The 16081-nt window shown below is 48.1% G+C and overlaps 1 protein-coding gene across 2 annotated transcripts in view; it reads right to left on the reverse strand.

Moving 5' to 3' along the window:
* Window positions 1–16081, reverse strand: part of KATNAL2 (katanin catalytic subunit A1 like 2) — a 92052-nt gene that overhangs the window by 21697 nt on the left and 54274 nt on the right. For both annotated transcript variants that reach the window (XM_040336740.1, XM_040336735.1), the window contains 3 exons: window positions 13986–14049; window positions 7292–7410; window positions 5156–5247 (listed from right to left, as the gene is read on the reverse strand). In XM_040336740.1, coding sequence (XP_040192674.1) covers window positions 5156–5247; window positions 7292–7410; window positions 13986–14049 — 275 coding nt within the window. The remainder of the gene's footprint in view (window positions 1–5155; window positions 5248–7291; window positions 7411–13985; window positions 14050–16081) is intronic.

Here is a 16081-nt window from a genome sequence, read left to right on the forward strand (position 1 = left end):
GACGGGGGGCGATCTGCGTCCCCAAAGTAGCGGGAATTATTGTATTAACTTTTTGCCGCTTGGAATGTGTCTCCTCCCCTTCTCCTCTGGACAACACAGTGCTGGCCCCGCCTCCTCCCCGGACACAGACAGAGCCACGGCTCCGTCTTCTCTCTCCAGTCTCCACTGCCTGGCCATGGAGCTCACAGGCAGCTTCAACATTTACCCTCTGATCGTCGGAGTGCAGCGCCGCCGCAGCGGCATTGTTTCCAGCAGAAGCGGCTCTTCAATTAGGTGAGGCCCCTGTCAGTGCGGGGCCTTAGGCGATCGCCTAACTTGCCTAATTAGAGAGCCGCCTCTGATACAACCTACAATTTGGGTGTGTTTCCCCATCAAGGAGGCATACAGTATCTCACAAAAGTGAGTACACCCCTCATATTTTTGTAAATATTTTATTATATCTTTTCGTTTCCTGTCTCTCCTAGACAAAATAACAACAAATATTCAGCGCAGAAATATGAAAAGAAAGAACAGAAAAAGTTGCCACTACAAGGATAAATGAACAACACCTCGATAAACATGTATAATAAAATCAGGTGAGTATATCCCATCCACCACAGACAACACTAGCCTCTCACCTTATGGATTCCACCTGAAAAGCTCACACAGCATTATCCCACAACACAGGGCATGAACCTTCAGCGATCCAATGTAGGTACAAGGACTGGATTCTCCACAAGGCACATAAGTAAATAAATAGAAAGGATCAAGTGCTCTCCGTTTGTCAAAGCTAGCCCAAACAATGAGTGAGTGAAAAACTTATATAGCGCTGCACATGCAAACTAAATCGCCTCTGGGCGCTCGTTTGTCCATTTCTATTTATTTCACTAGCAGGTGCACTTTATAAACTGTATATAGCCTCAGCAACATGCAATATACAGCGCTGTGTTATGGTTGTGGCAAAAGAACTCCCTGTTCCACTTCCGGGGAAAAAAACTAGTTGTGATGAGCACAGCTCAGCTATTCACAGGAAGCTTTGTACTCTATGAATAAATACAAAGCGTCCTTTAATTGGCTGATCTGGAGAGGCGAGCTGCTGGAACACAGCACTGTATATTGTATGTACATTAGCTGAAGAGCTGCAGCGACATATAATCCTATCCACTTATTTATTAATTATGTTTATTAACCGCTTGCCGACCACCGCACGACTTACGTAAAAAGTTGAGCTCCGTGACCGTGCCCGCCGACCTGCGGAATCTATGTCCGCCGGTGTCCCACGATCATTTAACAGAGCTGAGGAACGGGGAGATGTCAGTGTAAACACAACGGGCCAGATTCAGAAACAACTTACGACGGCGTATCTCCAGATACGCCGTCGTAAGTCTGAGTGTGTGCCGTCGTATCTTGGCGCCTGATTCAAAGAATCAGATACGCCTCACGGTTGCCAAGATACGAGTGGCGTAAGTCTCCTACGCCGTCGTATCTTGGGGTGCATATTTACGCTGGCCGCTAGGTGGCGCTTCCGTTGATTTCTGCGTCGAATATGCAAATGACCTAGATACGCCAATTCACAAACGTAGTTCCGTCCGGCGCATCTATATCGGTCCGGCGTAACTTTACCACTCATAAAGCAGGGGTAAGTCATGTTAGGTATGGACGACGGAAACGTCGGAACAGCGTCATATTTATCGTCGTTTGTGTAAGTCGTTTGTGAATGGGGATGGGCGTAGGTTACGTTCACGTCGCCTAAACATTGAGCCGACGTATCTTAGGGAGAAAATTTGACGTGATACTGAGCATGCGCGCATGCGCTGTTCGTAAAGCGCGTCATTTACGCGGGGTCACAAATCATTTACATACAACACGCCCACTACCAGCCTAGTTTGAATCAGGCGGGCTTACGCCGGCCCATATACGCTACACCGCCGTAACTAAGGACGCAAATTGTTTCTGAATACGGTACTCGCCTGACTTAGTTACGGCGGCGTAGCACATATGAGATGCGCTACGCCCGCAGAAAGATACGCGATTCTTTCTGAATCCGGCCCAACATCTCCCCGTTCTTCCTATCATCGGGAACAGCGATCAGTGACGTGTCACGGCAAGCCACGCCCCCTAACAGTAAGAGTCACTCCCTATGTTACACTTAACCCCTTCAGCTCCACCTACAGGTTAACCCTCTTCACTGCCAGTGTAATTTTTACAGTAATCAGCGCATTTTTATAGCACTGATCGCTGTAAAAATGACAATGGCCCCAAAAATGGTGTCAAAAGTGTCCGGTGTGTCCGCCATAATGTCGCAGTCACGATAAAAATCGCTGATCGCCGCCATTACTAGTAAAAAAAAAAAAATATATTAATAAAAATGCCATAAAACTATCCCCTATTTTGTAGACACTATGGGCCAGATCCACAAAGAACTGCCTATCTTTAGGCAGGCATAGCGTATCTCAGATACACTACGCCGCCGTAACTTAGAGCGGAGGTTCCTTATCCAGAAAGAATTTGCGCCGTAAGTTACGGCGGCGTAGTGTAAATGTGTCAGCGTAAGGGCGCGAAATTCAAATGACTAAGATGTGGGCGTGTTTTATGTTAATTCATCTTGACCCCACGTAAATTACGGGTTTTTTTTAACGGCGCATGTGGCGTCCGTGGGGGTATCCCAGTGCGCATGCTCGAAATCATGTCGCAAATAGTCAATGCTTTCGACGTGAACGTAATTTACGCAAAAAGCCCTATTCGCGAACGTTTTACGCAAATGACGGAAAATTCGACGCTATCCCGACATCCATACCTAACATTGCGTACACCTCATAGAGGCAGGGGTAACGTTACGCCGAAAAAAGCCTTACGTAAACGGCGTAAAAAAATGCGCCGGGCGGACGTATGTTTGAGAATCGGCGTATCTAGCCAATTTGCATAATCTACGCGGAAATCAACGGAAGCGCCACCTAGCGGCCAGCGTAAATATGCACCTAAGATCCGACGGCGTACTAAGACGTTCATCGGTAGGATCTAGCCCACATTCAGGCGTATCTTGTTTTGTGGATACAAAACAAAGATACGACGGCGCATCGTAGAACTTACGCCAGATTCATGAACAATGGTGCAGATTTGCACCGGCGTGGTGCATCATTTTTAGACTACACCGGTCCAGCGCGGAGAGGCAGTTAGGTGATTCAAGAAACTTTTTTTGTCTACGATGCCCCAGCGGGGCGGATTTTAGACGGCGTAAGGCGGGGTAAGGCCAACTGGGAGTCACCCAATGCTAATGAAGTGCCGACCGTAGCGCAGGGGTCACGCCGGGGCGCATCTTAGACCGCACATGCTCAGTGACATCCAGGGGTAAATGCCCCAATCTGCACATGCTCAGAACTGCGCCCTGGCGTGATCCCTGAGCTACGCCGGTCCACTACCAATGCCCAGTCCATAAATCAGCCCAGACTTCCGCCCTGCAGGTGCAAATGTACTTAAGCTTTTTTTTTCCAAGCTAGGTCGTTTGCATTGTGGTGGGGCAGTTATGGCTGGTGAGGTCATCCTGCAGGATGCTGGTTAATTCCAGGATGACTTCACGGCTGAACCTGTAGGTGCGATACACCTCCACTTCCCCCATGTCAAAGACGTTAATGCGCGGGCGGAAGATCCTCTCCCGTGCCCTCCTACGTGCCCTTCGACGCAATAGTGCAAGGACCACGGCTGCCCCTGGCATGTTGGCACACAGATGTGTTGTCCAGCAAGTGTTGTTGCTCAGTTCGTTTGTAACGCTGCTGCTTTAGCTGCTCTCCAGCTGACCTCTGCAAGTTTGGTGCAAAGTTACCCCTGCTTTTATGAGGTGTAACTTGGCGCCGGAAATTTCAGCTCCGCTCACCGGGAGTAGCCTGCGCCGGTCAAGCTTAAGTTGATGAATCGGCCCAACAACCTCATTTGCATATTTAAAACACAAAAACCATGGCCGCGCCAGATCCGACCAGCGTAAATCTGCACCAACGCCGCGCCGGCGTGGAAAGGTTACACCGAGGCGATGAAGTCTATTTGGAGGCGTAATCTGGTTCTCTGGGTACGGTGCAGGGATCCGCCGGTGCAAATCTGCACTTACGCCGCGCATCTACCAAAAAAACGGTGTAAGTGCTTCATGAATCTGGCCCTCGCGGCGTATCAATAGATACGCCGCCGTAAGTTCTTTGTGGATCTGGCCCTATAATTTTTGCGCAAACCAATCAATAAACGCTTATTGCGATTTTTTTCTTACCAAATATATGTAGAAGAATACGTATCGGCCTAAACTGAGGAAAACAAATTTTTTATACATTTTTGGGGGATATTTATTATAGCAAAAAGTAAAAAAAAAAAAAATTCTCGAAATTGTCGCTCTATTTTAGTTTATGAAGCAAAAAATAAAAAACGCAGAGGTGATCAAATACCACCAAAAGAAAGCTCTATTTGTGGGAAAAAAAGGCGCCAATTTTGTTTGGGAGCCACGTCACACGACCGCGCATTTGTCAGTTAAAGTGACGCAGTGCCGAATCGCAAAAAGTAGCCTGGTCTTTGGCCCGGGGCTGAAGTGGTTAACACAGTTGTAATTTTGAGTGGGGTTCAGGAGCACGGGTGTCCGTTATATATTTTACAGAGAAAAAAAAAGTGTGATCAGGCTGCTCTTTATTGCAGAAGAGACATTCTAAGGCCCCGTACACACGAGAGGATCTATCCGCTGGAATTGATCTGCGGATCAGTTCCAGCGGATAGATCCTGTGGTGTGTACAACCCAGCGGATCTTTTTCCGCTGATTTTTTTCGGGCCGACCGATTTCCAGCCGATAAAAATTTCTTAGCATGCTAAGAAATCTATCCGCTGGAATCGGCTTCAGCGGATCGATCCGGTGGTCTGTACAGACTCACCGGATCGATCCGTCCGATTCCCTCCCTCGCATGCGTCGTAATGATTCGACGCATGCGTGGATATCCTTATATGATTTCGATCCGATGGTGAGTACACTCCATCGGATCAAAATCCGCGGATCAATCCTCTCGTGTGTACGGGGCCTAAGAGAAATTCAAAGATCCAAATAATGAGACTGGAAAGAGGCAATCAGAAGTCGATGAACAGAGAACAGTTTCTAGTTGGAAAAAGAACAACAAGACTGATGTATGCAAAAAAAAAAAGCAAGTCAACTCACCCCGGCCCTGTCCCTCTCTGACTCATCACAGACTCCAGCTCATCCAGGAAAATGGTGGAAGGGGCATGGTAGCGAGCCAGTTCAAATAAAACCTGTGTGCGGAAAAACCTTTAGGCTCAAAGCGATTGTAAAGCTCATTTTTTTTTAAAGAAAACAAACAAACATGTCTATACTTACCTGCTCTGTGCAATGTAATTACAAACCCCCTCATCTCAGTCCCCCACTGGCACTCCTGGCCCTTCGACTCTGTCCAGTGCCGCCTTGGGAAGTCGCTTCCCATGGGGGGCACTCATGCATGCTCGCTCTCGAGCCCCACTGCTCCATTCATTGACACACAATGGGACTTTCCCCCGAAACCACTTGCTTACTGGGCACTTAAACCCCCCTCCTTCCCAGACCAATTCTCAGCTTTCAGCGCTGATGCAATTTGAATGACAATTGCGTGGTCATACAACGCTGTACCCAGATGAAATTTTTATCATTTTTCCCCACAAATAGAACTTTCTTTTGGTGGTATTTGATCACCTCTGTGGTTTTTATTTTTTGTTAAAAAAACATTAGACCAAATTTTTTTATTTCTTTTTTATATTTTGTTATAAAATTTTGCAAACAGGCAATCTTTCTCCTTCATTGATGTACGCTGAGGAGGCTGCACTGGTGGGCACTGATAGGCTGGACAGATGGGCACTAATAAGGCGGCACTGGTGGTCACTAATAGGCACTGATGGGTGGCACTGAAGGGCATTGATAGGTGGCACTGGTGGGCACTAATAGGTTTCACTGATAGCTGGCAATGATAAGCACTGATAGGTGGCAGTGATGGGCACTGATGGGTGGCAGTGATGGGCACTGATCGGCACTGGTAGGTTACACCGATAGGCAGCACTGATTGGCACCACTGGTGGGCATTGATAGGTGCACTTGTGGGCATTAAAGGGGTTGTAAAGGAGAGAAAAAAATCCCTAAATAGCTTCCTTTTCCTTAGTGCAGTCCTCCTTCACTTACCTCATCCTTCCATTTTGCTTTTAAATGTCCTTCTTTCTTCTGAGAAATCCTCACTTCCTGTTCTTCTGTCTGTAACTCCACACAGTAATGTGAGGCTTTCTCCCTTTGGGGAGGGGGGAGGGAGCGAGCAGACAAGTCAGGAAACTCTCTACTTTGCAGATAGAGAAAGGAGCTGTGTGTTAGTGGGCGTGCTGACACTCCTGCTCGCCCCCTCCCCCCTCAAGAGGCTTTCTCCACACCAGGAAGAAAGCCTCGCATTACTGTGTGTAGTTACAGACAGAAGAACAGGAAGTGAGGATTTCTCAGAAGAAATAAGGACATTTAAAAGCAAAATCGAAGGATGAGGTAAGTGAAGGAGGACTGCACTAAGGTAAAGGAAGCTTTACAACCCCTTTGATAAGTGGCACTCATGGGCATTGATAGGTGGCACTGGTGGGCACTGATAGGTGGCACTGGCAGGGGTTACTGATTGGCACAGATAAGGCAAAATTGCCTCTTCCTCTTTAGGACTGATGTCTCTTGCACATAAGCCGGTGATTGGCTTTTCTTTCGTGAGGGAAAAAAAAAAATAAGATTACCAAGCTTTTGTTTACATCACGTGATCAGCTGTCATTGTCTGACAGCTGATCACGTGGTAAGAGGCCGGGATCGACCCCTTACTCGGATCTGTGATCACCCGAGTCTCAGTGACTCTGTGATCACAGCGTGCGCCATGGGGAGCGCGGGAAGGGGAGGACAATTCAGGTCCGCGCTGTGGCCGTCATTCGGCCATAGCGCGGATCTCAAGTGGTTAAATTGCTCTATTCCAAAAAGCTGTAAATTGGTCTGCCAAGAAAGGGGAAGCAACATAATGGTACCATGGTGGTCACTTCATACAAATATTTGTGGTTAGTATTTTAGTGGTGGGTGCCATGCTGCAGAATGTAAGTGTACCATACATACTCTTTAGACCAGGGGTCTCAAACTAGTGTCCCTCCAGCTGTTGCGAAACTACAAGTCCCATCATGCCTTTGCCTGTGGGAGTCATGCTTGTAACTGTCAGCCTTGCAATACTTCATGGGACTTGTAGTTATGCAACAGCTGGAGGGCCACCAGTTTGAGACCCCTGCTTTAGACTGAGCTGTTTCTTACCCGTACAAGCTTCTCCGAGTCTCCCCTCCACTTGCTGACGATGGTAGAGGCAGAAATGTTAAAAAACGTTGTGTTGCATTCTGTGGCCACTGCTTTGGCAAGCAAGGTCTTCCCAGTACCTAGAAAACAATTGCCAAACATCAGTCTCTACCTTTGAAAAGTTTAATAATCTAACATCCTTGACGAGAACCAGTCACCAGTAGGCAATTGTAATAATGTGGATAATGAGGATCTATTACACTGGAAAAGTTATAATAGTGCCGTCTTACCACTCCGGAATTAGTTGACTGAAGATTCCTTGGCCCAGATTCAGGTAGAATTGCGCTATATTTGCGCGGGCACACTGCAACGATTTTGCCCTGCGCCCACGCAAATATTTTGCGCTGCCCTCGATTCACGGAGCAGTAGCTCTGTGAATTGCGAGGGCGCGCCCGCAAAATTGCCCGGCGTAAGCGCGCGCAATGTAAATGATCCCGCCGGGGGCGGGAATCATTTAAATTAGGCGCGCTCCCGCGCCGAGCGTACAGCGCATGCTCCGTCGGGAAACTTTCCTGACGTGCATTGCGGCAAATGACGTCGCAAGGATGTCATTTGCTTCAAAGTGAACGTGAATGGCGTCCATCGCCATTCACGAATCACTTACGCAAACGCCGTGAAATTCAAATTTCACGGCGCGGGAGCGGCGGCTATACTTTAGCATTGGCTGCCCCTGCTATTAGAAAGGGCAGCCTTGCGCTAAAGTTGCCGTACGGAAACTCCGTACCTGGCTTGCGCGGGGCCCGCGCAAGTTTGTGAATCAGTTGGTAGTATGCAATTTGCATACTACACGCTGATCACAATGGGAGCGCCCCCTAGCGGCACACGCAAGAATGCAGCCTAAAATCTGCGAGGCATAAGAGCCTTATGCCGCGCAGATTTTAGGCTGCAGTCGGTGTAACGAGGTTCCTGAATCAGGAGCACTCGTTACACCGGAGCAAGTAAGCAATTGCACTTATGGTTACACGGGCGCAATTGCTTCTTGAATCTGGGCCCATGTGTTCTCTCCCTGTCAGAAGTAAAATGTCTGGCCTCCTTGTGTTTCAACACTCGAGCAATCCTTCCTCCTGCCTCAGCCCAGGGCCAATGACAGACAATTAAAAAACCTTATAGCCGGATATTAAGCCGATATTGCTGCTCTGACAGGGTGAGAATACAAGTAAACCGCAAAACACACCAACCCTAAGGGCTCGTTAAAGGGGTGTTCCAGTCAGTTTTTATGTTTATTAAAAGTCAGCAGCTACAAAAAGTGTAGCTGCTGGTTTTTAATAAACAAACAGACACTCACCTGCTCCACGTTCCAGCGACGCGCCGGCCGGGGCTCCGCAACTCTCCCCCCCCCTCTCCAGCCGGCGTCTTCATTCCACGTGTGGGCACCCGGCCGTGACAGCTTTCGGCTTCACGGCCAGGCACCCACTGCGCATGCGCGAGCGGCGCCGCGCCATGCAATTGGACAGGCGATCGCCTGGGACCTGTCACGTGTCCCAGGCGATCGCCTACAGGGAGGGGCTGCAGAAAGGCGATTAGGCTTATTCGCCTTAGCAGCCCCTCGGCGGAAGGAGGAAGTGGGACAGGAAGTCCCACTCCTCCTGAAGCCCCCACTCCCCCCCCAAAAAAATGACATGCCAAATGTGGCATGTAAGGGGGCGAGGAGTGGATTAAGCGGAAGTTCCACTTTTGGGTGGAACTCTGCTTTAACATTCGCTTCAAAATGTGACACTGGACTCGCTTTTTTGCTAGAAAATTATAACCCCTAAACATTATGTCCCAGATTCACATACATCGGCGCATATTTATGCCGGTGTAGCGTATCGAATATATGCTACGCCAACACAGCGCAGAGAGGCAAGCACAGTATTCACAAAGCACTTGCTCCCACTCGCTCTCAAATCTACGCTGGGTTTCCTCTCCGTATTCTGGCGTAGGTGGAAGTGGGCGTGAGTAATGCTAATGAGGCGTGACCCCATGCAAATGATGGGCCAAGCGCCATAGAAGTACTTAAAACGAACGGCGCATGCGCCGTCCCGTGGCCACATCCCAGTGCGCATGCTCAGATACACGTCGAATCACTGCCTACGACGTGAACGTAACCTACGCCTAGCCATATTCACGTACTACGTAAACTACGTAAAATACGACGGCTGTGTTCCCTGGTCCATACCTTTGCATGGGTTGCGCCTCCTATATGGGGAATAACTTTACGCCGGACGTACGAAACTGCAAACCGCATATATTATGCGCCGGGCGCAAGTACGTTCGTGAATCGGCGTATCTCCCTCATTTGCATATGTGCATAGAAAATCAATGGGAGAGGCAAATGCATCCAGCGTAAATATGCGCCCACTATACGACGGCGTAGGCAAGTTACGTCGGTCGTAGGAAGCCTGGGCCAGATTCACCAAAGAGATACGACGGCGTATCTCCTGATACGCCGTCGTATCTCTGTTTCTATCTATGCGACTGATTCATAGAATCAGTGTCTTTCTGAAAGGGACAGGAATTGAGTTATTTGTATTTTGTGTTGTTTTTCTTTTTCTGATTATCAAATTGAGCAATTGTTCAGTGTTTTTTGTGCTAATGTACTGTTCAAATTAAAATTATTTATATTTTTTTAAAAAAATCTGGTGCCTACAAAGTCCATTTTCTCCTAGTCTCAGACTTCACAGTCTTTTTCTATTTATCTACATTATTCAGGATGTGGCACCTTATATTAAGGGGTGTTTGATTACCACCCCAGGGCAATCGTAATTCTAAATATAAATGATTCATAGAATCAGTTACGCATAGATATCCCTAAGATCCGACAGGTGTAATTGTTTTACACTGTCGGATCTTAGGATGCAGTACCGCGGCCGCCGCTGGGGGGAGTTTGCGTCGTAAACCAGCGTCGGGTATGCAAATTAGGAGTTACGGCGATTCACGACGGATTTTCGCGTTCGCTACGTCGCCGCTAGTCTAGTTTCCTGTCGCAAAGTTAGTCGTCGTTTTAGGTGCCCTAACTTTAGTCAGCAAACGTATTGCTGTCTAAAGTATGGCCGTCGTTCCCGCGTTGAAATTTAAAAAATAACGTCGTTTGCGTAAGCCGTCCGGGAATACGGAATTACGCTACGCGCGACGCCGTTCGAAAAAATGACGTCACGGCGCGCAAAGCACGGCGGGAGTTAAGAAACGGAGCATGCGAAGTAGGTCCGGCGCGGGAGCGCGCCTAATTTAAATGGCACACGCCCATTTAAATTACCCGCCTTGCGCCGGAGGCCGCCGGCGTAGTTTTCATCGCAAGTGCTTTGTGAATCAGGCACTTGCGATGAAAACTTGCGGCGGTGTAACGTATCTACGATACGTTACGCCGCCGCAATTCTTTCTGAATCTGGCCCCCTATTTTCAGGCGTATCTAGTTTTGTGGGCACGGCGCACAGATACGACGGCGCATATTTACACTTACGCGGCGTATCTCGAGATACATCGGTGTAAGTGCTTTGTGAATCCGGGCCTATGTGTGGCGGGAAAACTAACACTGCACATCACCCTGAACACACCATCTCCACTGTGAAACATGGTGGTGGCAGCGTCATGTTGTGGGGATGCTTTTCTTCAGCAGGAACAGGGAAGCTGGTCAGAGTTGATGGGAAGATGGATGGAGCCAAATACAGGGCATTCTTATGCCACGTACACACGATCGGTTCATCCGATGAAAACGGACCGATGGATTTTTTCATCAGCTATCCGACGAAGCTGACTTTCATCAGTCTTGCCTATACACCATCAGTTAAAAATCTGTTCGTGTCAGAACGCGGTTACGTAAAACACTACGACGTGCTGAGAAAAATGAAGTTCAATGCTTCCGAGCATGCGTCGACTTGATTCTGAGCATGCGTGGATTTTTAACCGATGGACTTGCCCATAGACGATCGTTTTTTTCGGTTTTTTAACCATCAGATAATTTTAAAACAGGTTCTACGTTTTTTCACCGTTGGGGAAAAAAAAACGATGGGGCCCACACACGATCGGTTCGTCCGATGAAACCGGTCCATCGGACCGTTTTCATCAGACGAACCGATCGTGTGTACGCGGCATTAGGAAAAAAACTGTAAGGCCTCGTACACGACCGAACATGTCCGCTGAAACTGGTCCGCGGACCAGTTTCCGCGGACATGTCCGACCGTGTGTAGGGCCGACCGGACAGTTTTCCAGCCTAGCGGACAGGTTTCCAGCGGACAAATGTTTCTTAGCATGCTAAGAAACATGTCCGCTGGAAGCCTGTCTGTCGGACATGTCCGATGATTAGTACGACTCATCGGACATGTCCGCTGGGCCGAAATCCCTTGCATGCATCGAAGTGATTCGATGCATGCGTGGAAGCATTGAACTTCCTGGGCCGCGCACGTCGCCGTCGCCGCCACGTCACAGCGTTTTCTGTCCGCGGGGATTTTGGTCTGATGGTGTGTACACACATCAGACCAAAATCTGCTAGCAGACATGTCTGATGAAAACGGTCAGCGGACCGTTTTCATCGGACATGTCTGATCGTGTGTACAAGGCCTTAGAGTCTGAAGAAGACCTGAGACTGGGGCAGAGGTTCACCTTCAAGCAGGACAACGACACTAAACATACAGCCAGAGCTACAATGGAATGGTTTAGATCAAAGCATATTCATGTGTTAGAATGAACCAGTCAAAGTCCAGACCTAAATCCAATTGAAAATCTGTGGCAAGACATGAAAATTGCTGATCACAGATGCTCTCCATCCAATCTGACAGAGCTTGAGCTTTTTTTTGCAAGGAAGAATGGGCAAAAATTTCCCTCTCTAGATGTGCAAAGCTGGTAGAGACATCCCCAAAAAGACTTGTAGCTGTAATTACAGTGAAAGGAGGTTCTACAAAGTATTGACTCCGGGGGGCGCCATACAAATGTACCCCCCACACTTTCACAGATTTATTTGTAAAAAAAATTGAATTTGTCATTTTCCTTCCACCTCACAATTATGTGCTACTTTGTGTTGGTCTATCACATAAAATCCCAATAAAATACATAAAAGGTGATTTTCAAAAAATTGATGCGTTTTGGAAATTTTTGTGCTTTATTATTCATTTTCAGCAATTCTAAAATGCATTTTCTAGATTTGTTCTCCAGGGGACAGGTCATATTGGAGACCGGAGAGTTGAAACCACTTGGCCGTTTCTTAGGGAGTCTACTGGAGAGTTCCACAGTGTGCACAACTACTGTGCCCATTATAAAAGGAAGTGATGGATGATGCATCACCAATCTTGCCACCAAATATCACTCAATCTATTCACTCCACTCCTCCCAAGACATCCTGTTCTCAAGCTCTCTTGTCTCTTCCTCCAATGTCTCTTCCTCCCACGCAGGGCCGCCATCAGGGGGGTAAAGGCAGTACACCTGTAAGGGGCCGGATGGCATCCCCCTTTTTTTTCTATTTTTTTTTTTGTCAGGGGTCTGGAGGTCCCCAGGGCCCCGGATGACAACCCGTCCCCTTTTTTTTAATACATATATATTTTTGTTTTTATTAAAGGGCCCAGAGGTCCACAGGGGCCCGGATGGCAACCCCCCCCCCCCTTTTTTTTATATATATTTTTTATTTTTTATTATTAAAGGGCACAGAGGTCCCCGGGGCTTTTCAATTTACGCACCCCCCCTTCTTAATTTTTACAATTAGCGGCGGCGCCCCCCCGCTTCTCAATTCGCGGCAGCCCCCTGCTTCTCAATTTGAGGCGGCAGCTCCAGGGGGCCCATGCCTGAAGCTGTGTAAGGGGCCCCATAATTCCTGATGGCGACCCTGTTACCATGTCTCTTCCGCCCATGTCTTTCCTCCCATGTCTCTTCTCTCCAAGACTTCTTCAGAGTCTCTCCCATCCTCTGCAACTCTCTACCTTACTCTGCCTGGCTATCTCCTACTCTGCTTTTAGATGATCCCTGAAAACTCATCTCTTCAGAGAAGCCCATGCCACCTCCAACTAACTAAACTTGTATCACTTCCATCAGCTAATCCCCCATAGTTATAATCTTTTATACCACTTGCCCAACCCGATTAGAGTGTAAGCTCTTATGAGCAGGGCCCTCTTAACCCTCTTGTATTTTATTGTATTGTAACTGTATCCTATATATCAGGGGTAGGCAATCTGTGGCTCTCCAGCTGTTGTGGAGCTACATTTCCCATGAGGCATTGCAGAGAGAGAGAGAGACTTGTAAAGTGCAACACATGCGAACTGAATCGCCTCGGGGCGCTGTATCCATTTCATGGGTAAGGAACCCCTTGACCTCAGAAGAGATGGTTTTTAATCTTTTTCCTGAAGGCCAAGTGGTCTGCAAGGCTGGCAGTTACAATTACTGAGGCATGGTGGGACTTGTAGTTCTGCAACAGCTGGAGGGCCCCAGGTTGCCTACCCCTGCTATAGATTGTAAAGCACTGTACATATTGTTGGCACTTTATAAATCCTATAGAAAATTATTCACTGGCATATCCATAATGTGTGCAGTGCATACAGGCTCCACAGGGGATGGGGCCCACTATGCACTCATTTCACATACTGTGGGTGCTTTTCACATTAGAGTCTATCAGAAGGCTCAGCACAATACTCCACTGAAAAATCTCTTTGAAATGCACCAAATCTTTAAATGTAAATGTATCTTATATATTTACCTGGAGGCCCATACAGCAGAAGCCCCTTCCAAGGGGACAAGATTCCAGTAAACAGCTGCGGGTACTGCAAACAAAAAGAATGAATTAAATATATTACTTATTAAATGAATACATATGAAACCGTGAAAGTCAAACTCCAGCCATGCAACTAAATATACAACTGAAAGCGGGGTTCCAACCACAATTAGCATTTTTTAAATGTATGTCCTTTCATCCTGCGTTTTTATAATATAAATCCGGTCACTTACTATTTTACAATCCGCCGCCGATCCGCATAGATATTCAAAAAAGATAGTTTATAAAACTATGTCTACACTGTTGTCATTTTGCTTGTGGGCAATGTGAAGCCTACAGGCACGTACTTCCTGGAAGTCTTGGATGGGGAGCAGGCCCGGACTGGGACAAAAAATAGGCCCGGGCATTTTTAGACTGAGCAGCCCAGTCACTGGGGGGGGGTTTGTCGACATTCACGGGGGTGGCTGGTGTCGGTGCTCCACACTGTAATGGGCAGGGACACGGTGATATAGGGGACTGCACTGCAAAGGGGCCCTGCTATGATTACATTGTCCCTTTACAGTGCAGTCCCATTTTTATCACAGTGTCCCAGTCCTATTTTGGCCATACAATGCTAGTACTCTCTGTCTCCTATTGTGCCCACACTGCCCCGTGACACTGACCTGCTCTGTCTCTGGTGGTGCTGGACAGCATGGCGCTCTCTCTGGTGGTGCGGGCACAGCGTGTCGCTATCTGGTGGTGCGGGTACAGCGTGGCGCTATCTGGTGGTGCAGATACAGCTTGGTGCTCTCTGGTGGTGAGGGTAAAGTGTGGCACTCTCTGGTGATGCTGGGGCTATTAGTTCCCCCAGCACAGTCCTCTTTCTTTTTCCATGTCTCCTGTAGTTAGGGTTGCCACCTCATCCCTTTAAAACAGAACACATATGAATTACACAGGTTCTGTGGCTAATTAAGGTGGTAATTAGACTAATTTGGTGCCTTACCTGCATTAAATCAGCCACAGAACCTGTGTAATTCATATGTGTTCTGTTTTAAAGGGATGAGGTGGCAACCCTACCTGTAGTAGCTGCTCAGCCTATTTCCTGGTTTTCTCTTTCCCCCCCAACAGAGTGCATGCTGGGGACTGTAGTCTGCTCCCCACTGATAACTGGGCCACCTATCTCTGGGACAACATTTCCCATGATGCCCTCTATTTTCTTGTGATTGGTCTCCGCTGTGGCCAATGGGGAGGGAAGAAAAACAGGCAGGAAAGACTTCTCTTTCCATGCTGCTGACATGAGAAGAAGAGGGGGGGGCGAGCGGGGGAAACATTCCGGACTGCAGCCTGCAACCTCTCCCCACCTGTGCGGACGCTCATGGCTGGACGAGGAGGAGTGGAGAGCGGAACTGTCAGCGCGGCTCTGAGGCTGAGCTGTGTGTGAGAGAGACACACAGCTCAGCCCATGCAGCCGCTAGTCCCGCCAGAGATGACAGGTATGGCCGCATGGCGGTAGGCGAGCGGCAGCCGCGGCCTGTGTTAACCCTGTTCAGGCCGCGGTCGTCGCTTAACTCCCGCTGTGCGGCCTGATCAGCAACATGTCACGGAGCGGGTGGCCGTGGCCCACCGGGTATTTGCCCGGTCTGCCCTATGGCCAGTCCGGGCCTGATGGGGAGTGATAATTGGACAGCGCACTACATCCTGGGAAATGATGACACACATTTCCCAGGAGCATTAGAGGGAGATGATGTCAGAATCCTAGGTGGATTCAAAGGCAGATTTTGTGGGACCGCATAGCAACAGGCATTTCCAGATGAGTAAAAAAAAAAAAATCTTTTTTTTTTTCTTTTTTAGTCGTAAGCTACAGTTTAAAGCAAAATAGTTTTTTTGATGGAACCTCCACTTTAAGAACATTAAAAAGGTTTGTAAGGTAATGCATGTACGCCTATGTCCAGCCCTCCTGCTGAGTTATATGCCATGCATTTGTCGCACTACCCCTGTAGAAGTTGCTGAAATCCGTGTTCCCCAATGCTGCACAGCCAGTCACTCAGCATTTCCCTGTTTCACTCGGACACAGAAATCAATCTCTGGCTTGTTTTTGTTGT

Source organism: Rana temporaria, chromosome 1 (genome assembly GCF_905171775.1).
Source record: "Rana temporaria chromosome 1, aRanTem1.1, whole genome shotgun sequence".
Classification (NCBI taxonomy): Eukaryota; Metazoa; Chordata; class Amphibia; order Anura; family Ranidae; genus Rana; species Rana temporaria.